We start from the raw sequence: 23,818 nt of genomic DNA on the forward strand, positions 1-23,818 counted from the left end.
CTTTCCAACCCTAACTGTTCTGTGATTCTACACATTGCACTTTTATCAATAATTGTAGTGTTATGTTGCAGGAGAAGCAACTGTTGGCTCTTCTAGGAGAGAACGATGCCTTCTTTTCCAAGAGGGTTGCACATTAACCTTCTTAATGCATGAAATTATTCCTGATTTTTGTCACTACAGTATGTATAACTGGGAACAACCTGCTAAAGTAGATCTGATAACTGAAAAATGCTGCAATTTTTAGAAGAAAGGTAAATCACCTGGATAGTTACTTTTCCAAGCCTCCTTTTTTCTTCCCTCTAAGTTTTTTGCTAAAAAAACAGACAATGAAGATATAGCAGTTTCTATAGAATGTTTAACCTATGCCAAGCAGTCTGGTTTTGGTTCAAGTGCTAAAAGAATTTTCTAGGAGATTACTTACCTCTCCCTTAGAGGGAGGGCTTGCAGTTCAGTTGAAAGGCTCAGGATATAGGGTGGTGGGGATGGTTAGTGCTCAGATTGAGTTCTTGTTCTTCTCGCCTACTGTCTATTGAAATAACATGCTTTCCAAGTGCCACTTGCTATGTGACAAATTCCAAAGTCTGGTACCATCTTCTTTTTAAGCAGTGTTGCTTTGAAAACCTTTTCTCCAATTAACGTATGTTCAGATCTTCTGTTTTCTCTAGTGCTTACATGTGGTTTACTTCCGTTCAAGTGCAGTAATCTTTGGAGTTCCAGCATAATATTTTTCAGTTAAGTTTGCATCTGTGCTTTCTTGGTATGTATGTGCCTGCACACATGAAAAGGGGAAGTGGGAGAGGAAGATCAAACTACAAGGAGACAAAAAAATTGTATCTCTTTCTTCATGTTGCTTTTCTTTTCAGTCCCCATACCTTTATTTAGCCTTTTAGAAGGATTAACATCTCTTAGCCTTCTGAAGGCTGAGTAATCGGTCTATTTTAAGGTTTTGTGAACAGCCCATCACATCAGCAGTCTCAGATCTGCTGGAGTACAGAAGTTTGGGTTTTTTCTGAAGGATTTATTTAGCTGGCAATCTGAGAAACAGAAGCATGCTGTAAGGTTGCTACTTCCAAAGGAGTTGGACATACTGGGGTGAGACAGGAAGGCAGGATGTTGATCAGATGTCTCCTCACCTAACTTCTACTCTCAGTCAGTACTTTACAATAAGCTAAGAGGCGTATTCTGTAACAATATTAAAAATTATGCTAAAAAATGATGGAGTTCATGGCAGTACCACATACACCCAAGTTTCCATTTCGGATGTAAATTACTGTGGTTGTGTGCTTCCAGCTCTTCTCCCAGGAGGTAGTTTGACCGCTCAGCACTGGCGAAAGTTAGACTTGTAAAACTTCAAGCTGCTTGAGGCTGTAACATATTAAAGAGGGAAGGGGAGAGCTTTTTATTACTTCTGAAATTAGCAGGTTTGAGTCTTCAAACTCTTTTTTTTTTTTTTTTTTTTTTTTTTGAAGGTCAGTAATTTTAATTTGATGAAAAGGAAGTGAGGAGGCTCTTTTTGGTGTCTATTTGGTTGGTGGTGGGGTGGGTTGTTTGGTTTGGGTTTTTTTAATGCAGTTCTCAGGCCTGACTGACCACAGCAGCCAAGCTGAAGTGTATGACGAGATCCCCAATCACTCAATTTTGGCCATGCATAAAAATAGAGGAAGCTCAGTTTGAGGGGAGGAGGACAAAACAGGAGTAGTTGTGAATATTGAGGAAGCAGGTACACATGGTTTTAAGAACAGGGCAGTGAAATGGCGGGGGGAAGATGGAAAATTCCCCTTTGAACAGCAGACAGTTAGATCATCCTGTCAAGCTGGGTATCCACAGGAAGGCCTGTGGTTTCTTCTGGCTGCTGGACTAAGTTGGCATACTGCAGTGCCAAACAAGTGTGAAGCTGGCGGAAGTTGAGGGAAAGGCATATATTTGGTATAGTAACCTGATGGACTGGTTCAGTTGCATCCTATGTTATAATGTCCATTCTCTTGCAGATTACTTCTGTTTAATGAGTCCACAAATGGTCATCCTGTTCCTGAGTTGTTCTTTGTGTAATCTCATACACATTTCTCGTGTCGTTAATTTTGGTAAACTTAATGTTACCATTTTCTCTGCTTCTGAATAGGTGCTGCAAAGTTGGTAGTAGTCGTAGCAATATTTTTACTGACGTTTTATGTCATATCTCAAGTGTTCGAAATAAAAATGGATGCGAATTTAGGACACATATTTGGTAAGTAAAGTGATGACTTTGTTTTCTCAGGACATCTATAAATACTCACTTGAGCCATAATCAAGAATATAATATTCAGATTGCTTTAAGCTTGATTTAGACTCTTCCAGTTAAAAGTTCTGTGGTTTTAATGTGTGTACTTGTTTTTTGTATCTGTATTATAAATATATAATGTGTGTATTAAGTTCTTTCCTGTATGAAATACTTAACCTACTCTTAATCAGTTTGATTCTTTTGCCTGCCAAGTATGCATAATTTTATCTGCTTTTTCTCTTTACTGGTACTTACAGTCTTAGTCTGGAGTTGTAAAGTAGGCAACTTGAGTGATGTTTCTAGAAGTCTCCACTCTGCTTTTCCGCTGCTTAAACAATTCACAATTTATGTTCTGGGTGAGCTTTTTTGCTTGCACAGGTACACTGCCCTGTGCAGTTGAATGTGCAGTAATCAAAACATTTCAGATGTGCCCAGGTTCCACACAGAAAAGGATTAGCTTCTGAGGTGACTTAAAATTCAGAGTCTGTTTTGAGGGGGTTTCATTACAAAAAACTAATTTCAGGTACATGAGGTAGGGTTTTGTTATTTAACCCCAGTGTGAGCTGACATCAGAACCAGTCCCCAAGAGATATCTTCAAAGATGGCTGAAAAGACACAGGTGTCACTAAGTATGACATGCATTGTAGATAGGTCCACGGTAAGATTGCTTGTGGCCCTTTCTATCCTGAGAAAGGGAGGCATGAATGGCTGGGTTCAGATAGACCTGAGCTGCAGGCTTCTAGTGTCAGGTGAATTGAACCCCATCCTGGTGAGGCTGTAAGAAGGGAATTCATTTCACTCTAGTGCCCACACCTCCACAAATCCCTGCTGGCTTTGCATCTCCATGGATCTTTGTGTTAATTGGAGAGCCATAGATTAAGGCAGTGCTTCTAAACATGTTTCCTGATCATTTTTGTGCTTCTACCATGTGAAGCTCAATGTTTTATATTGGAGCATAATGTTCAGATGTATTTCATACTTCATGTCAACCAACCTGTTTTTATAGGGCTACAGAAAGGTTTTAATTTATAGGATATTTTATAGCACATGACATTTTAATAATAACATCTTGTAAAATTTTCTTTTTGCATTTTAGCTAGATCAGCATTGGATGCAGCTGCACGTTGTGAGTATTCATATGCATATGTTACTGCTGAGACTTGCTTTGCTAATAACAGAAAGACTGTTGAATTTTCATAGTTAAGAAAGTCTTAATTACACTTTAAATGCAATCAGAAACTAATTTTCTTCTTTTCCTGATTTTCCTACATTTCTGGTGAAGTCTGGTTTTTTTGAGAGCATTTCACTTGTAGTTTTGTCTTGTGGCTTTTAATGACGTGCCAGAACAAGCAGCACTGTGAGAACAAGAAGTAGAATAAGGAGGTACTGCAGGAGACTGTATTATTTTAAGCTGCTATGAAACTGCAGATGAGATACAGTTTGTCTTTGCTCTTTTCCTTGAATTTCTTCAAAATACTGATATTTTTCTGTTAGCCTACCTGTGATGTTGTCTCTAAAATCCTGTTTTATTTCCTTTTCAAAGCTACAAAACCTCCAAGATACAAATGTGGGATCTCTAAAGCTTGTCCTGAAAAGCATTTTGCATTCAAAATGGCAAGTGGAGCAGCGAATGTAGTTGGACCTAAAATTTGTGTAGAAGATAATGTGTAAGTATTTTACTTCTTCAGTATCTCAAATGCTGTTTTGGATCACTTTGCCCACAAAGTTGTAGTTTAAATGATTCGTTGTAATTTTTATTTTGCCAACAGTTTGACCATATGAAAAAATTATATTGTATTATGAATTAATCTCTGAAGCATGCTTGATCCTCTGCACTAAATGCAGAAATGTAAGTTACTTTAATACATGCAAGGTAGGTTACACTATATTTCAGGTTTACAGACTTAAGGATTAGTTAGACTTTGAGTCAGATGCGAACTTGCCTCCAAGTAACTGGCTCATGTGCCTCTAATAATTCAGTGAATTATTATATTTTCATTGGATTACTCTTGATACTTCTAATTGAATGCTGTCAGCTAAAACTGTGCTGTGGTATTGTCTTTTGCAAGTAATCTTTTAAATGGTCTATAGTTTCATAGTACCACAGTATCAATGTCTGAATATATTTTCCACCTTGTTTTAAAGGATAATTTCAAAAGGGAAAAATAATATTTTAATGATTAGTAGTTACTTAGATGTGCTGATGGTAAAAAACTTACTCATCTTAAAATAATTGTGAAATGAGGAAAGAAACTGCTTGAAACGCAGTTTGGTTTTAAGTACTTTATTTCTAATAACTGTCTTGTTAACACAGTATTATCAATAACACTGTGCCTAGAGTATTTAACTGAATACTTTTAAGTAATCCCCAAAATAGGAATATTAATATTCATTTTTAGACTTCGTTTCTTTGCACTTAAGTTGTTCCTGCTCATTGTCACCCAGAGTGCCCAGCTTTGTATAACATAATCTACCCGCTCAACTTTAGATGTCACATGTCAGAAAAGACAGGATGCTAGCATTGTCAGGAGATTTTTGTTTTACCATGAATTGCACTTAGGGGCCTTTTCCTTGCATTTGCATTTAAACTGCTCCAGTTCAACTGTTTCTCAGCTGATAGCACATACTGCAGTTAGTGCTAATGAATTCTAGAGCAAATGGCAACTTCACTGTGAACATAACCCCCTGTAATAGAGTGAATAGCATAATTCATCTATAAAAGAATGTGAAGTATTGGTTCAAATTTTCCATCACTTTACTCTGTAAAGTAATTCTGTAAGATTAGTCTTGTATGGTCTTAGAGAAGACCTTTTATCACTAACTCTAGCAATTAAGATGTAGTAAGGTTGAAATAGCTTTTTTTGCTGCAGCTACACACGTGCAGCTGTTTCACATTGCTTTGTTAGTAGTAGAAACATGAGCACCATTCAGATTTCAGGCCATTCTTTGTAAAGCTGATTTAGTGCAAGCTTGCTCACTTGTGTAGAAGCGAGTTTGCAGTGGAGCATCACAGTGTAGTTGGGGAGCACATGCAAAGTGAGCATGAGCTCACTGTTTGCGCATACTAACTTAAAACTGCTAGCTTATGCTTTCCATGCTTATCACTGATTTGCTTCATGACCTTGGACAGCTGTACTCAATCTTGCTGCATGATATTCTTGTTGGTGTTATGAAACTTGCTAGCTTCTCATTCTGGTTGCTAGGAGGCTTGATATCTGTGGAGACTTAGGGCAATTCACTGATTAAAAGTTGTGGGAGTGCAAGTAATATTTTTAACTTCAGGATTGTAGTTGTTTGGTGCTTTCTGTTTTTTAAATGTCTCACTGGTTAACTAAGAAGAGATTGTTGTTACTGTCAAAAAGAAGAAAAATTAATAAAATCCTGTACTGGATATTTCACTGAAGAAAGTGGTGAAAAGAAAGTAGTTGCTGGCAAGAAATCCTTTATTCTTTTAATACTAGCATGTACCTTAGTGCGCAGTTATGGAAGTCTCAAGTGCAGTTACCCTTGACAAAAATCTTTCTGAATTCCTTCAAAGACCTTGTTTATTTAAATGTCCACCAGAAAATTTGATTAATTTTATATTGTCTTCTGTTTTGCTTGTAAGACATTTAATTTGTCTTTCAAAGCTCGTGTAACTTGATTGTAAATTGCTGGAAGAATTCTAGAACTGAATTCTAGAACTAGGCTGCCCTCCTGTGAGATAACTGTCACATTACAGCCTGCAGTGTTTGACTTGGTGCACAAGGTGTCTCGTGTGTAAGGTAGCAACTCAGAGCTCTGAAAGAACTTACTTCCTCTTCAGTAGCTTTTTTTTTAGCGATGTTTTGTGAATTCCTGAAAAATGCTAGGTGTGTTTTGTTGGGGTTTTTTTTCTGGTTCCCCCCACCCCCTACCCCTTGAGTACTTTGAATTCTTCTTCACAATTCCATGACAAGGAACCTGGGGCAATTTTGCACTACATTCCTTTAATAATTAGTAATACTTGTATTCATATTTGCAGGATTTTTTTGTCGTCTGAAATCCATTACGATTTTTGTTATATATGTGTAAATTTTCAGCATCTAGTCACCCAAGTACAAGATATTTTTTGACTGGTATTTATTTTGTAGTTAAAATAAAAGGAAGTGCTTATTCTTTTTGGTAAATTAAATGTCCATTAAATTTTATATGAGCAAAGGAATGCATTCAGAACTTCACTGCCTTTTTCCATTTGTATTTTCATTCTTTATTTGCTGTATGTCTTTATTGCTTAGAATGGATACTGAGATGTGATGTGAAAATCATGTGATCAGAGAAGAAATGATGCTCCGGTGCCTAACGTACTTCTGGAATTCCCTACTAATTAGACCTGAATTCTGCATTGAGCAGAAAATTAAGTCTTTTGTTTCAGCAGTTACTAAACTGAGTTTTAATTTTAATCAGAATTTTTGGCAGATGCTATAACTTAGAAGACTAACAGGAGAATTGTGGACTCTTTCATTTCTGATTACTAGTTCCTTAAAACCTAAGTCACTGTGCCAAGTTACCATTAACCTGTAGTCTTCCATGGCCTCTCTGAACTAGCTGATACTGAGTCTGTTCCTGATAGCTGCCTATTAAATTTGACATTCCTGTATATTTTTGGCTTCTCTCTTCATTGTGGGTGCAAAGATAGTGTCAGAGAGGAAGATTTTTGTCATACCTCTGTGACAGACCATTTTTTGTTTCTAGCCTATCACTAATAAGCTAGCATGAGAAAGCTGATGCTGCAGTTGTGTGTGTAAGGATGTGGTCCTTCCAAAACATTGCTTAGAATGGATGTTCAGACATCACCTGAAAATCGTATGGTTGCAGAACAACTGTGAAAAAGGTTTTGGACATAACAGGGTTGCACACTTCTACAGCCCCTTCTGAGAGCAAGCTAGGGAGGTTTAAAGAAATCCTGATTAGGATGGAATTTGAGCATCTGTTAGCATGTGCTTGTCATTAATTAGATGTGCACCTTTGTGCTTGCACTGAGGTGCTTTCTTGAATCTTGGCTGAGGACTTAATTTATATAATTGCTTCAACCCTCTTATTTTTACTCATACTCCTAGCTTCAAAATATTAATGCTGGCCTGGAGGCAGAATGGAGATCTTTGCACAGTACCAGTGAAAGGGATGAGGAGGTCTGGAAGCTTCCTTTCACTGGAGTGGTATACCCACCATCCTAGCTAATAGTCTTGATGTTCCCATTAGCCCTTCTTTGCAGCTCTGAAGGACTGCCATTTCACAATGCATCTCTTCTTTCCAGCTCCTTTGCCACTCTGAGTTTGGCCAAGTAATTGCTGTTGTAGACTGTGACAGTATTTTTGGGATGTGTAACTGTATTCCAAGATGGTATTCAACTTTAGCTTGAAGTCCCATCAGTGTATTAACTATTTTTCTTGGATTAAGGTTTCCTGTTACAGGCATAAGTAGCTAACTCCTTTGACTTTATTGTTTCTTATTGTAATGCTGCAATATTCTAAATGTCTCTGTTCGGTTAGCTTTGAAACTTCATTAACACATTTTTGTTTATCACGTGCTTACAAAAAAGCTTAAACTGTTGGTTACGTGACTGTGCTAAGCTCAAATTATTATTTGTTTCAGGCTCTTTAACTGCAAGGAAGTTTTTAAAATACATAATGAGCACTTTATTTATTGTGACACATTTAATATACACACATAGTTTGGAACCAAGATGATTAAGCAATCAAACAAAATGAATACAGCTGGGGATATTTGATCTGTTACTCTCAATTCAAGGATGCCATGAGAGCACATAGATTAGTTCAGGGAGACCTTACTTCATTTATGTGAACATGTAAAACTTCAACTATGCATCTCTTACAATTTGATCCTATTTAGAAATCAGAAGTATTTCACATCACAGAATTGTCCTACTAAAAATAATTTATTTCATTTCAGTTTAATGAGTGGAGTGAAAAATAATGTCGGCAGAGGAATAAATGTAGCCTTGGTCAATGGTAAGTGACATTTTAAGTTTTAAATGAGCAGATTATCTTCATTTTCAAATTGTTTCTGAAATTTGAGGTGAAATACTAAGGGATGGTGAAAGGCAAGCAGTAGGAGAAAATGAAGTATTCAGCATATTTATACTGAAATAATGTCAGGTTTTGGCACTTGTACCTTTTTGTTAGAAAAACTGAGCGCATTTTTGTTTCTAAAAATGTGTAGTAATGTGGAGTGCTGTGGTGACTATTTTTGCTATCTCAGTGGTACATCAGATAAATTCCTAATGCACTTATAAAATGGAAAAAGACACAAGATGCGTGCAGCTACTTTTGACTTTGTGTGTTGCCAAAGCTAATAAAACTAGTTGCCAACTAGGCTAAATTTTTCTGTTGCTGTCTTTGCAATGAAACTTACTTAACAATTCTGTTACTAAATGGAAAGACCAGCTCATTTTTTCCTAGCTTGAAATCCACTATATTTGATTAGTCCATATTTGTAGATTTTTTTTTTTTTTTTTTCAGTAACATCATGTTATGTACTTGTGTTCAGGATTCTTAACTTTCATTAAAACCAGACAAGTTTACCTGTGTGCCACCTTGGAAGCTGAGCTGAACATCAGTACTAGCAGCTTTGTCCTTAATGTGTAGGAAGCAATTCCTTATAGCACTGAGGTAGCATTTTGACATTTCACTGCACTATAAATTCATGTTATTTCTGGATTTTACTCAGGTTTACATCATCTAAAGCATGACTTGAACAATACTTGCCTAATCCTATTTTGCCCTCCTGAATTGTCTCAATCTGTTCAAAATAAAAATAACTACCTTCATGTTCTGTAGCTGCCAGTCTTTCTCCCTGTCTTCCAAACTTTGCATGAATGTATGTATTAAAGAAAACTACCTTCGATCAAATACTGCCTTTGTGAACAGCAAAGTAAGAAAAAAAAAGAAAAAAGGCTAATGAGATTACTATATAGTCCACTATATTTGTTTTGGATATTTAAATCAACTAAGAATTTCTAGTCTATAGCAAAATATGCAGTGTAATTTTAATCTTTCTTATTTTCTGTATGGCACTAAAGGCAATCTGTAATGCTATTTCCACAAAACAACTTAAAAAAAGGACAATATGTGAAGTGAATTATCTTTATTGGTTTTAGAGGCTGTGGGCTTTTTGTTTTGTGTCCTGCTTGAAGCAAAATCTTCAGTTTGAAGAAGTTTGAATCTTCTCTTTTTATTTCTTATGTTTTCCTGCAACTTTTCAGAGATTATTATACTGTTTCGGGAGCAATCTTCATAAAAGATAAGAGTTACCATATAATTGAGTTATATGGTGTCTTCTGCAGCGCTTTCTCCAAGTCATTAAGAGGAGTTGGGCATATTGTCTTTTAAAATAATTTTAGCTATATTTAATAACTCTATTTCTTTTTCTCCAGGTAAAACAGGAGAACCATTAGACACTAAATTCTTTGACATGTGGGGAGGAGGTAAGTGCAGTTACCTTAGCTGGTTAGAGAGAGACAAATGCTTCTTCTGTTTGGTTTTTTTTTCCTCTCTCCTTCCTACTCCTCCCAGGGTCCATTTGCTGTGGTGGTTTAAGGTTAACAGAGTGCTTCACCTCTACTTTTGTAATTGTGAGGAGAGTGCAGCTTTAAAGAAACACAGATAGTTGAGGTGGAAGGGAATGGTACAGTTAATCAAATGCGCTTGTTCTCCCAAGTAGTTCCCACTGGTGGTTATGTCTTTACACAATATGGATGAAACTCCTTCTATAAAATGGAGTACTATGATTCATTTTACCTTCCTCTCACTTAGCATCTTAGAAATTTATAGGTACATTTACAAATACTCTTAAAACAGTCTTTGCAGGAAGGCATTGCAGGTGTTTAAATATGGAGTGGTTTTTTGTTCTCTCTTCAGATGTGGCTCCATTCATTGAATTTCTGAAGTCTATCCAGGATGGAACAATAGTGTTAATGGGAACATACGATGATGGTGCAACCAAGTATGTCACTGGTTTATATAGTAAATATCACTTAAACTTTTAAATGCTATTTTATGCTGGGGAAAAAAAAAGGTATTCTTCATCATACAGTCGCTTTTGATAAAGTTTTGTTAGAATCATAGAATGGTGAGGGTTGGGAAGGACCTTAAGATCATCTAGTTCCAACCCTCCTACCATGAGCAGGGACACCTCCCACTAGGCCATCTTCCAAGATGATTGATTTGAAACTATGCTTTCAGTTTATATTAGTTTTATAGCGCTGGTGTGATGTGGGGACAACAAGGATCAAATTAAAAACTAACCAGGTGTAATGGGTTATGTATGCATTTACATAGAGGACTGTTAAGTGTATGCTTTTGTGATCCCAACAACAGAGGAAACAATAAATTAGATATTAAACCAGACCCTTGAGCAGAAATACTGCAAGTGTTTGAAAATCTGAAAAGGCCAGAGGTTAAGAGTCAGCAATTGCTATATCAGTACACATAACTGTTGTTTTGCTCCTCTGAGAAAAGTCTTAATGCAACAAGACAATGTGGGGCATACAGTCAGAATAACAGATTGCTTACTCATAGCTATGAAGAATATATTTATGTTAGGCATTGTACTTCTTTAAACCACACCCTTATCCTTCCTGGTTCCTGAAGACCCTGTAGGTTTCTAGCTGATCTAGAATTTGTCCCCACCTTGTTTTTTGAATGTATGCTGCCAAGGATATCTGTCTTTTGGGAGACGTGCTGGGTCTCCTGTTGCTGATACTTCATTCTGTCTTATGCTAGTAAATTCAGATACGTTGAGATATAGAAACAAGACTGTGAGGACATACTTTGGTGGAAATTGGTCTGTTCCATCCAACGCTTTTCTCAGACTGACTCCAAGACAGCTCAGTGGTTACAGGGGTTCAGAAACCATTTCCAATAGGCCTTGCCTGTATCCTTTCTTTTGAAGTCTGAGAGATTATTAAGTGTGCACCTCATACTTTTTGGCCTCAGTGTTTGGACTATTCCACCCTGAAGTTGTTTAATTTATTAATGTAGACATAGCCTAAGAGGTTTTAGTTCTCTTTAAGCATTATCTTCCAACCTTCCCATCTTTGGTCAGCTTTAATAGATGCTAAAAATTACTGTAGAATTTGTCTTGTAATCTACTTCTCACTTAAGTCATCCTGTCCAAAGGATTGCTTTTCACAGTGAAAATTAAGTGGCTTTTCCCCCCCGCCCCCTTTCTCTTTTGTTGCTCTAATAATATTTAACTTTTTTTAATGTGTTCTATACTTTTTTTTTTTTTTCTCTTTTGGTTCAAGTTGTTATCCACAACTTGTCTGCATTTTTATATAGGAACAGGACTATGACCAAGTCCTGACTCTGCAGTGCGCAGTATTGTCTATATGTTCACTGCTTTTAGGAGAAGAAAGCGCTTTAATGTTTCTTTATACCAAGGCTGGATTTTCTGTCTGCCATTCCACTAACTTATTTTGTTGCTTTTCTTTTTTCTTCTTTGTTTTTGATAAGTACAGTTAGTTTGTTTCAATAACCAGTCACAGCTGATGTTTTTGAAAGCTTGCATGTGGATGCAGTATCAGCTAAACAAGAAGGTGAATTTGTCCCATTTGTGCTGACAGCCAGGAATTACTGCTTAATAGGGATGTTATGTAATTAGGCAAAACCTTACTACTAATGTTCAGTGCTAAACATCAATGCCAGTTCTTGAAAGCAATTTAAATTGTGAAAACCCAACATGTTTAAAAGTGTGGAGGTTGGGGGTGTTTTTTTTATATATATGTATATAAGCAGTCCACGTGCTCTAGAAACTTGGACATGTGCAAATAACCTCCAAAGTTCTTAATAATTTTTACAATTTTAGCTGAGTAATGCAGCTCTCTCACTAGTAATAATCAGATGTTGTGTGTGGCGTTTAATAATCAGGCAAATATAGAAACTGAAAGGAAAAACTAAAAAACACTGTTGTTTGGAGGTTTTAGCATGATAATTTATAATCCTCAAGAATCATTTTCTCTTCCATACTAAAATTATCCAAGTTTAGACCTACAGGCACTGAACTGTGTTGTGGGGCAGCATGCTGAATTTTGAATTAATTGACCCAAGTAGACAAGAACTTCTTTCATATATTTAGGTAATTCTTCTGATCTAAAATAGTTTTTACTTTATCTAGACTTCAGCCTGAGCCTGCTAACAGTGTTTACTTTAAAGGCTGACTTTTTTTAGTTGGTTGGAGAGTTGCTAACATGACTTGAGAGGTATGTATAAATTCTCACAAGAGTGTTCCTGGCTGTTGGTGGTGTTAGGTTTGTATGCTGGTTCCTTGAGATTATAGTATTAGGGGCAGTGCTCATTAGATCAGGTGATTTCAGAACTAGACTTACCTGATTTTGAAAGATAAATCTTGCCCAATGTTGACTGATTTAAACTATATTTAATCATATTAAAGCTGAATGGTCCATAGAACAATAAAAGCTCTAAGGGCATATATTTTATTTACGTAATTAACTTCTTTGTTCTGTTCAAGGCTTAATGACGAAGCACGGAAACTGATCACTGAATTAGGAAGCACATCTATTGCCAACCTTGGCTTTAGAGACAACTGGGTCTTCTGTGGTGGAAAAGGAATTAAGACTAAAAGTCCATTTGAACAGGTCTGTGATTCTGTAACTTCTTGGAATTTAACATTACATTAATAAAGGCGTAGCATGTTTTATAAATACCATGCATTTGTTCAGGATGGGTATCTAATATTGCAGTAGTGGCACACTGGGTTATTTTCAAATTTCTTTGACTAGCTTCCTCCTTTTAAATGTACAAAGAAGATTCTTTGGTGATTCACAAATGAGAAAACACATGTTTACAGGCTAGATCTTATTATCCCAATAACTAGATCGTTTATCTCTTTAGTGAATCCAATTAAACTGACGAATTCAAAACTTACTGCCTAGTGCTTGTATTTTAGATGCACTAACAATGGTAGACCTCCAACAGATAAGTGGTAGTTGAAGTGTTGGTGTTCCCACCAGTTTGCTTTGCTCTTCTGTCAAAAACTAATGCTGCCAGAGAGAAATTTATGAAACAGAATGTGTTCCCACACTTTATCTGTTACAGCTGAACATGTGCCATTGTCTTTAATTACTGGTAAGGTAGCTTTGCACTAGGAGGGTATGGAAGGCATATTCTCTTGCCAGCTTTACAAGGGAGTGGGAACTAGTGCAGGAGCAGCAGCAAACTCTTGGAGGCAGCAGTGTGTTACCTGACTGCAGATGATTGCATGGTGGAAAAATAAACCCTTAACTTCCAAAAAAGACAAACATTCAACATTAGATAATGTTCTTTAAAATCTGACCATGTGTTTTCAGTGCCTTGTACGTTTAGTATCCTTATTTATTTTTTCCCTACTGTTTCATGTTTCAGTGCAGGTGGTCCTTTACTTGCTTTTCTCTCTTCCTAAATAAACATCCATAATAAATCTTAAGAAATGTTTTCCCAGTATGGCTTCACTGTTTTTAGTATACACCTGTCTGAGCAAGTTACATGAAATCGTGAATACTGAGAGATTGTTATATTGGATACAAAGCACAAGAGTCTAATAGCGATGCCTTCTTTTTGTCCATGGCTTGAAAATAAGTAAATAAAATATCTTTTAAAGCTGTGAATTAAAGCAGAAGGATAAACGAGTTTATATTAACTGTAGATCGATGTTTTCTATTTATAGCATATAAAGAACAACAAGGACACAAACAAATATGAAGGCTGGCCAGAAGTTGTTGAGATGGAAGGCTGTATCCCTCAGAAGCAAGACTAAATGAAAACAAAGGAAAGGAGAAATAATCTGGAAGAAAATGCACTTTCTGCTATTATTAGGGAGAGGGCTATGAAGGAGACTGTACTGTAAATAACATTTTTAAAGCATGCAACCATCTTGTCGGTGTGTGCATGAGCACTGACATTTTGAATATTCGGGTTATTTATTGCTAACACACATAGAACTCCTTTTTGTAAATACGTCCAAAATAAAAGAAACATTGAATCATTTCTATGCAGGTTTCTTAAAAGCACAGTATTTAGTTTTCCTGTGGTAAATAATATCTTGTAGATCAACTGGCTAAAATTGCATATGCAGATAATAAACAGATCCTGACAAATGTTGTACTGTCCTCTTAACAGAGTAATGTTGCTGTGAGTATGTAAGCTTTATGGAATATTGTAGACTTTAGTGATAAGTTAATTAAGAGCTTTAATTTTTTTTTATCCTCTGCCTTTTTTAATGGCAGCATCACTTTCTATTAAAGCTATTTGGTTATTCTAATACCAAGCGCTTCAGAAACTTATTTTGTAGACCCCTGTCAAAACTGAGTAATCAGCAAAGGAGGAATACATGATAGTGTAACACTGTGCCTTGAGAAGCACAATATAAAATATTTTTATTAGGAGAAGAACAGAAGTAAATATGTAAATAGTGTGCATGATAGCAGCTTGGAAGGATTTATACTTAAAAATGTTTACTTCGTAGAAGAGCTGTGGCATGTTAAGCAGCAATACTGTGGTGAACTTGTTCAGTTTTTACTGCAGTTCTTCTACTGCTGCTTAACCATCCATTCTACCTATGGCTGTTCGGCTGTAATGACTAGTCACATAGTAAATGAGCATAATGGAAGAGCTTCCTCTTTTAGCTCTAACATCAGGAATAAATTTCCCATCACAAAGAGACTGTTGGAAAGTAACCTGCCTTCTGGTGGGTGTTGTTTCAGGGTACGCAGTTGTGTGCACCTTTACCACCACCTATGTTATACTTAATATGAGCTGAGGCAGTTTGTTCTTACAGTGAGATGTTTGAGAAGCCATTGTGTCTTGGGTTGTCTAACATTTCAACTTAACTGACAATGTTTCCATTTTTTGGGGTTTTTAATAGAAAAAATGGACCAAGTTGAAGTGGCCTTGTTCTTTAGCTTGTACCAGGTTGCTGGTTTGGAAATTTCTGTTTCTTGTAAGTAGGACCAGCTCGAACTTTTCCTGAAACTGAGTTAGTGTGGCATAACTGATGGCGTCGGTATTCACAAAATAGGGGCTGAATTGGGTGTACTGTCCTGGAGCTTTATGTCATGAGTTCTGGTTTAATCTTCATAAACTTCTAGCTAGTACCATGGGGCAAAAGGCACAAAGGATTTTTGAGGAACCTACAGCGTGAGTTGAGCACAGCGACTTTCAAAATACTATTATTGTTGTTGATGTCTTCCAAGAGGTTTAATTCTGCAAACTAAAAATTTCAAGCAATATTGGGAATTACCTTGTGAGTCGAGTAAATAAACTGTGATACCAGAATAATACTGGATTCAGAGTTCTGTATGTTTATCTAGCTTGTTAAATAATGTGGTTTTCCTTCAAGTTTAATGTAGAACAGCAATAAATGCACCTTATACAGTGAAACTGCCTTTGTTAAATCTTTCAGATTTTTTTGTGTAGGAGGACATGTCAAAACCATGTATCTTTTTTTTGTCAAAGTAAGTCCCTCTGTTCTTATCAATTGGAAAATAACTTCTGTTTCATAACATTAGGCTATTGTGGAAAACAATGCAAGTCCTGGTATTTTCACAGACATACAGTTTTGTTTGTTTGGTGTATATGCCAGTGTTGGTTATGCTCCTATCCAGAATAGTATCAAGATGATTTTGAAGTTAGTTGGAAAGGCCTTAAGAGATAAAACCCCCACATTTCTCTGAATTAACAGTTTCCTTGGACTATTCTTGCCTTTGTTCTTTTGGTTTTGTGTGACAATGAATATTTTATCTTTCATCAAGATAAAAGGCTTAAATTTCCTCTACAAGATTAAATTGAGAGGGAATAAGACTAAAGACAGACTTGTTTTAGCCCTTGTATCTTTTAAATTTGTGCTCTTTTTGTTCAGTCTAAATTAAGTGTATTATACCTGTCACCCCCTTGAAGCTACACCTGTCACAAAACTTACAAACAACAGATTTTTAAACAATAGAATGGTAGGATTACTTTCATAACTTCTTAGATAACTCGATTCTTGTGATTTTTCTGATGGAAATCTTCCTCTTATTCTCAAACCCATGTCCTCACAGCTTTATTATGTCACATTTAATAAGACTTTCCAAGTAAAATACAAAACTTCTGCTGGAGTGGGCATACAGTGAGCACTTGTTGCACTAGTTCATCATCATGGTCTGTTGACTTGCCACAAGATTTGGTTATGCCTTGAGTGGGCTAGTCACAGTATCCCTCTGAAGCAAACTTTCTGATGCTTACACTTAAGAAGCAAGACTTTCCAATTATCTGCATTTAATTTGAGGTGCCAAGTGCAAAGGTTACTCTTCTGACCTCCCTGGTCTTTCCCACAGCTGGTCATAGGAAGTAGTTGCAAAGATGAAGGCATTTGATACAGGTAGCTTTATGTCGAAGGACCCATGTGTAACAAGGATCCAGGAAATGTGTGTGGGAACATTCATAGCATCTTGCAGGCTTGTTGAGAACAGAACAATGAGGGAAGGAAAGTTAAAGACTGAGGGGTATGTTTACCTCAAAAACTGCGGTTGTGAGAATGGGGGGAAGACACAAGAAGGTGTTCTCTAGAAACAGCAGAGTTTTTCACAGCTTTAGTTTCCCAAGTGCTAGTTTGCAAAAAGCTTCCTTTGCTTGGCATGTTTCGCTTTCCAGATGTCTTACTCGAATATTGACGTGACTACTAAATGCTTGATGTGTATGTAATGTCTTCTAAACTGTTTGTGTTTTCTGCAGTCTCAGTGTTTTTTAGGAATGAGCGTATTAATAAATAGAGGCCAGGTGGATAGCTTGAGGAGGGGAAATAAAATAGTAGTACTGTCACCATTAAGTGTTGACTGACTTAACCTGTGTAGGGGTAGGAAGGGCTGCAGTTCTTCCCTAAACTGACTGGGGTCACGGTGAAGGTGGATACCAAGCATGGGACTTTTTATTGATGAAATCCAATTCAGCATTATGTCGGTAAGGCCAGGCTAAGGCCATTCCCTAGCTTAATACAAGGGGCCTGGATAAGAAAATTGAAAATTGAAAAAGAAACCTGGAAGGCTGGATGGGAACCTTGAGGTTCCCAAGCAGGAAGGTACAAGAACAGTTCTCGGCCTGTTCCAGTGCTGCTGAGGTGTCAGTGGCTCCTAAGGCTGAACTACAGGGACATGAGGGACCCTGCTTCTCACTCTGAGCTATGTGCCAAAAGGGCACAAATATCTTGTCTCAGGTGCCTCCTGCTACTGCCTCCTTGGAGGTGAAAAAGTGAACAGTAGCAAGAGAGAATGTGCTCTACTTCAGATGTTTCATTACATTTCCGATTAACTTAGTATTAGCTTAAACTCTTTCAGTTCCTCCTTGCTGCTCCTGTAGTCAGCACTTTCAGCCTTACAAACAAGATCCAATGCATCCTTCACAGGTTAAACCAGGTTCCTCAGATGTCTCTTCCTGGGCTTAACTATCCGTCTAGACAGGTTGTCTCATGCACCATCCAAATCTTCTTTGCTGAAAATTGTGGATTACTTTTTTGCAAGTTTAAAAATTGATGATTCTCCTTTTAGATGTTTTTTTACATTGTTCATGCCGCTATCTTTTCCTTTCTAGAATATGCAACACAGCGCCTTTAATCTTGCATGTATCCTTTTTAAGTTGCTATAATCTGTAACCACCCATTCCCTCAAAAAGTTCTATTCCTTTCTTAGGGTGGTGTCCGTAGCAGGATATAGCTACAACCTCATTGACATGAAAAAAGGCACTCCCAGATGAGAAAGAATCACGTCTCCCCTTTGAGCTTGATGGATGGCAGTGGAATGGAGTGCTGTCTTCTGTGGAATGTAGTCTGCAAATGTTTTTTCCTACCAAATCCCACAGCAATCCTCCCTGATTAATTATCTTCCTCAGCCTTGAATATTTCAGCATTGTCTTTATCAGTACAGCCTCATGTTCCTAGATGTTGGCAGCTCAATCATCCTTCCCATTGGAAAACTTGGTGAATGGTATCTTGATCTCTGGCTTTTATATCTTAGCCCTAACACACAATGTATATAATTAGACCTTGTGTTAAGTTTTGCAGTGTATTAGTAGATAAAATGAACATTGTCTGTTTATTATCCTTTATGTAGGAATGAAAACTTTCAGGGCTTTGGAATACAACTAGAGAGAGGTAGGAATCAGTATAGAGCACTGTAGTAGTCCAGCTACATTGTCTACGGTATAAAATGTACAGATATCATTCTATCCTCTATGGGAATTTTCTGATCCCTGGAGGAGCCCAAAGCAGCTGCTTAATTCTGTTCCTCTTGTTGATCTTGCAGTACAATGCAAGAGGTTCAGAGCGGCTTCTTAGGATTGCACTTATAGAATAATCAGCAAATGAAAAAAAAAACCAAAACAAAAACCACTGAGCCCAACTAACCCAACATGGTTATTTAAGTGCTTAAATTTGTATTATGCCAAATACAGTTTCAACAGAATTCTGTTCTGTCTTGCCCTAGTAGTGTTTAGTCCTGAGTTACCAGAAGCAAGGAGGGCTTTTTAAAGAGGTTACTTTCAGTTGTACTGACATAAAATCATAGATCAATGGAAAATGTGCCTGCCCTGAAACATCAATCCTTCCTTCTGTACGTGGCCTGCTTGTTTTCCTGAGAGGGCTCCTATGTTAGAACATTTTGAGGGATCATAAAACTTCTACAGGAGGTGATTGTAGCATTGGATAATCCCAAAAATTGGGTTCTGCCTAAATCTTATGCATGGAAATCACTAAAATGGGTTTATTTCACTAGCTGCTTTGTTTGCAGAACTCCTGTCAAATATTCTCTGTTCATGCTGCCTGGGTTTTGGTTTTGCTGGTTTATGTTAGATGTGGAGTCTTCAATACACACGAAGTGTGAAATCATAGTTGGACAATATTCTGGCACTGACAGCACAGCGCAAAGAGTTACTACTCATGATCACCTCCCTGAGTTTTTGCTGTTTCAAACTGAGCCAAATTTATTAGTTTGTGGAGTGTTTCTGTGAACCGTGTCATTAAACTGATCCATGGGCAGTGTCAGGGCAGCAGGTAGAGAGCCTGAGACCATGCTTGGCCAGCCTGACACTACAGCCTAGAGCTCTGGAATCAACAAGTATAGAACTTAACCACTTAGCACTGTAAGTTTCAGGTAACTCCTGGGTTTGTCCCGCTGGCATAATCAGCAATGGCTAGCCAGAATTGTATTTAAAAACGCAAATAGCCAGTCTGAAACTGGAATTGAATAGTAACTTGCTGTTGTGTTCCTCTGCACACTGATTCTCCTGACGATATATAGGTCCTCTAAAAACTCATTATGTTTAACATAAAAATATTATTTAGCACATACCAAGACACAATAGAGTATTGAATTAATTTCTTAGATTATGGGGCAGATTGGTCCATGCAAAAGAATGGGACATTGTTTCAGCTGTTAGCTGGTTTTGTGCTAATGACATGAGGCACAACGTACCTTTCAGCATGGGGAATAAATCATCATCCACATAAATAACACTGCAGTCTAGTTTTAACCCCTAGTAGAGTGTCAAGCTTTTTCCTATAGAAAATAGAAATGCTTGTGAAATCTGTTTCACTCTGCTCCACAATCGAATGCAAATTTTCAGGGCTTAGGGGAAAATCATTATAGAAATCTTACCCAAGCAGAAGTTTCAGCATTTTAATTGTGCATCCTGCCTGGTGTACACATAACATATATACATATATATAAAAAGGATGGTAAACTTGAAGTAACAAGGAAAATGTGCAGCTCCTTTAAAATTACACTGTATAGCCATAAATGTAGCCAGGCCAAGAGGAGAATGAAATGGCCAAACCCCAAGATGGGCTTTCATCTTTTAGTCTGTGATGAGCTGTACGCACGCTTGCAGGCTCAGTTTCAGCAGAACAATTCACAAGGCATGTGGCCCTATGCTGTGCTGAACCTCTCTTTTTCCAGTTCACTTAGTGCATCTAAACTCCATGTGTGTGTCTGCCTTAACTCTCCTAGACACTTTGTTACATCTCTTTGCTGTGCAAACCAAGTGGTAGCTCCCCTCCACTGAAGGCCACCCATTTACAGTCAGCCCTGGCATCCAAATTCCAGCCTCAGCCAGAGGGAACAACAGTCAGTGTTATTTGCTAGCTAGAAAGTGAATTGAAGTCTCATGGTCCTATCTGACACTGTACTCCAGCCCTGCAGAGCTGATACAGCAGCCAGAGAGGATTAATTGCCATTTCATTCTCCACTGAGTAAACCATTAGTTATTTAACAGATCTACCTGTGGAATTATACAGTTGTCGATTTCAGCGTAACAGCAGACACTGGGACAGGCATGGGTATTTTAGCAGTAATTACCTGCAGCATTAATGTGGAGTTCACAGGCACTATATACCCTTCAGGATTAATTTGTCATTGTGTGGAGGTAAAAGCCTATCTGACTCCCAAAAATACAAACAACAGGAGACCATGTTTAGGAAATGGAGTTGTAGTCAATGGATTATTTTAGCCTTTGCCTGTCCTTGAGAAACTCTGCTGGGCTCTGCAGCAGGACTTGCCCAGTAGTCAATACTTGGATTGTCCTGACTAGTCAACCACAGTTTTCAATTTACGTGGGCTGAGAAACAAATACAGGAGACCAGGTAGCCAAAGCACTAGGCTGACCATAAGGACACCTGGCTATTATAATTTTATTTAAGCCTAGGTCTGCCACTGCTTTTGCAAGTGACTTTGAGCAAGTAATTTCTTCCCAGCTTCCCATTTATAGTCAGGATACTACTATTACTGCTACCCTCCTTAGGAATGCTCATTGGACATATGGCTGTGAAGCCCTGTTTCTCAGTGAGGTATTGTTAGCTATTGTCTGCCTGTGCCTGTGCTAATTTACTAACAGTAAAAATTGTGAAAGTGTGTAAATTCCTAAAAACTGCTATTGCAAATTCTTGCATGAAATGAAAAATAAAGACATGATATCTCCTTCACCGTTGCTACTGCTACTGGATCTGGGCACTCCAGATCACCTGGCAGCACAGATGGGATACCATCAGGAAAGGATTCACAATTAGCATTTTTGGCAGGCTATCTAGAACAAATAATATTTATTCCACTCTGATAATTGCTGATACTGCACCCTGTGTGATAGCTACCATAAGTTAGAGAGCTCAGACAAACTGTGCCTCTTTTGGCATGAACGCTGCCACAGTGGGATGATCCTTTTACATGTTTTTAATAAATTTTGGGCAGCAGTGACTTGGGGTAGGTTCAGCACTGTACATAAACCAGCCTTGATGGTTTTGACCTCTAAGGAACTGCCCTAAAGTCAAGTTTGCTATCTTGTGAAACCTCATCCTTCAGTGAAACCAGGCACCTCAGCTCTGTCAGAAACCTCAGCCAAAGTGATGTCCTTTTAACATCATTTCCTCTGAGTGACCAGTGCTAATTGTTGCTGTTTACTTTACGCATATGTTTCACATACTCGTCATTCACCAAAAAGTGCTGCCCAGCACGGAGGCATTTTGACAGCACTGGAGACTACACATCCGTTTACTACACATCCTTTGACAAGGGATCTCCAACAGGCAGGGACAAGATGGTGTTCTTCACGGGCTGATGCACGCACAGATAAACTGGCATGTCGATAAACTGACCAGCTGTATTCCTGCAGTAACTCCTCTGAGAATGTCAGCACTTCATTCAACAACACAACTTTGCTCTTAAAACATGCAGCCAGTGCACATATATTTCTGTTTTCAAAACAGCACATATCATTTTCACTTTCAGAAGAGGTTACAATTATCCTTTCTTCAAAAAGTAAAATTGTGGCCTTTTTCATAGGTTTGCTATTTTTCACAAACTGCTGCTCTGTGCATAGAAGGGCAGTGTGAGGGAACGGGACTGAGATAAGACCTCTCTCCCACTCAAACTGTGTATTTCTTTCCTTTTTTTTTCTAATCTCACTTGCTCAGATAAGCACACACATAGCTACTTTCAAACAGAAAGGATGTATTATTGCAAAGCTATACAAGAGTATTACAAGACTATGTTTTAAAAGGGTGGGAAAAATCCACCCTATTAAACTGAGTGAAATTCATCCCAGTGCCATATGCCTACAAAAGTAGCTGAACCACGTATGTCATATGTAGGCTCCTCTTTGAAAGCAGAGGCATGCTGTCTTACAGGTGGTTCTCCCTCTCATTCTCACCCAAGGAAAGCTTTTCCAGAGTTCCGTGGAATAAATACTGCAATAGAGGTCAGCTGATTTCTTTATCCTGTGATGCTACTGCAAAACAATGTTCATATCCTGATCCCATCCAGAGTTGCTTTTACAGATGTTGCCTATCCAGAACTAGTTGTATGGATGTGACTTAGATCAAGCATCAATTTCAGCTGCGACAGCTAGAGAGGGGCTCATGCTCCAGTCTCCCCAGTGCACTCAGCTTTGCTTCTGCTTCCCCCACAAACCCTTGACGTTAGTGCAGCAGATGGGCGAGCAGCAGCCCCTTGCACCACGCATTTGCTCTCACCAGTGCTCTGCCCTCAGTGCAGAAAGGGTAATGCCACCTCCCATGAAACAGCTTTCTTCAGCTCCTCCTGCTGCTGCCAGTGAAAGTCTAACCCTTTACCTTGTTTCCTCAGTCACTGTAGCTTTCATAAACATTGTGTGTTGCCATTCTCTTCATCTTTTGTCACCCTTTAAAAAAATAAACTCTTCCTCCCACAAAACCAGAAGAAAGTCTTTTATTAACAACATTTATGAACAAAAAGATTTTTTTTTTTAAGCAGATGACATCTCAAAAATAATACAGCACCAAATACTGGGTAGCCAAGCAGAAAAGTGACATCCTGACTGCACTGGTTGCATCATGATTGCCCCGTGTCTCCATGCAATGCTGATTGGCTCTTCCCCTTCAAATGCACAGGAAGAGCCTGCTGAGGTTTTTCTCCTGGGCAAATCACCAAAGCTGACCTTAGGCCCGGGAGGCCAGGACCATTTTCTCCCCATTTCTTACCCTCCCAGAAGTTAAGGCATACCAAGAAGTACACTGGCCATTTTCCTTACTTTACAGATGAGGCGTGGGAGAACGTTTAGGTCTGATAAAAGCTAAGATAGTTTTAGGACACACATTGGGGCAGCTTCAAGAGAAGATCTTGGTCTCCACACTTAACTCCTAGTGGCTGGTTCCTTCTGGACTCCCATATAACAAAATGGTAGAGACCTCAACACTGAACTCAGTGGAGGCACAGCTAGAAGCAGTCTCATGTAGGGCATGGAGGCACTTACCTCTGCCAGAAATTTGATGTAGGGCAGATTCAGAAAGAGTGAGAGGTGGTCTCTACAACACCTTCATGTCACCAGCGACCAGGAGCATGCCCCTTCCATGCTGCCAATAGGTGCTGTGGCACAGCCTCTGAATTTACTTTTATTGATGGAAAATGGGAACAGTCTCGGCTCCTAATTTTCTTCAGGGTCTTCCACCAGGATGTGTCCTCCCTATCTAAGTTTTCACAGGGAGGGTGTTAATTCTTCCTGTGACAACGACTGGCACACTCAGCACTCTTTC

General features: G+C 38.2%; 1 protein-coding gene across 1 annotated transcript; it reads left to right on the forward strand.

Moving 5' to 3' along the window:
• Positions 1 to 2,119: 2,119 nt before the first annotated feature.
• FAM3C (family with sequence similarity 3, member C) lies at positions 2,120 to 14,554 on the forward strand (the record flags this gene model as incomplete). Its single annotated transcript, XM_010022702.1, has 8 exons — positions 2,120 to 2,224; positions 3,354 to 3,383; positions 3,801 to 3,924; positions 8,189 to 8,247; positions 9,672 to 9,722; positions 10,156 to 10,240; positions 12,767 to 12,893; positions 13,961 to 14,554. Coding segments are annotated over 8 exons (671 nt in total), but the record flags the coding sequence as incomplete, so codon positions are not given.
• Between the last annotated feature and the right edge of the window lie 9,264 nt (positions 14,555 to 23,818).

This window comes from Nestor notabilis, unplaced genomic scaffold, assembly GCF_000696875.1.
Source record: "Nestor notabilis isolate BGI_N333 unplaced genomic scaffold, ASM69687v1 scaffold34730, whole genome shotgun sequence".
NCBI classification, from domain to species: Eukaryota; Metazoa; Chordata; class Aves; order Psittaciformes; family Psittacidae; genus Nestor; species Nestor notabilis.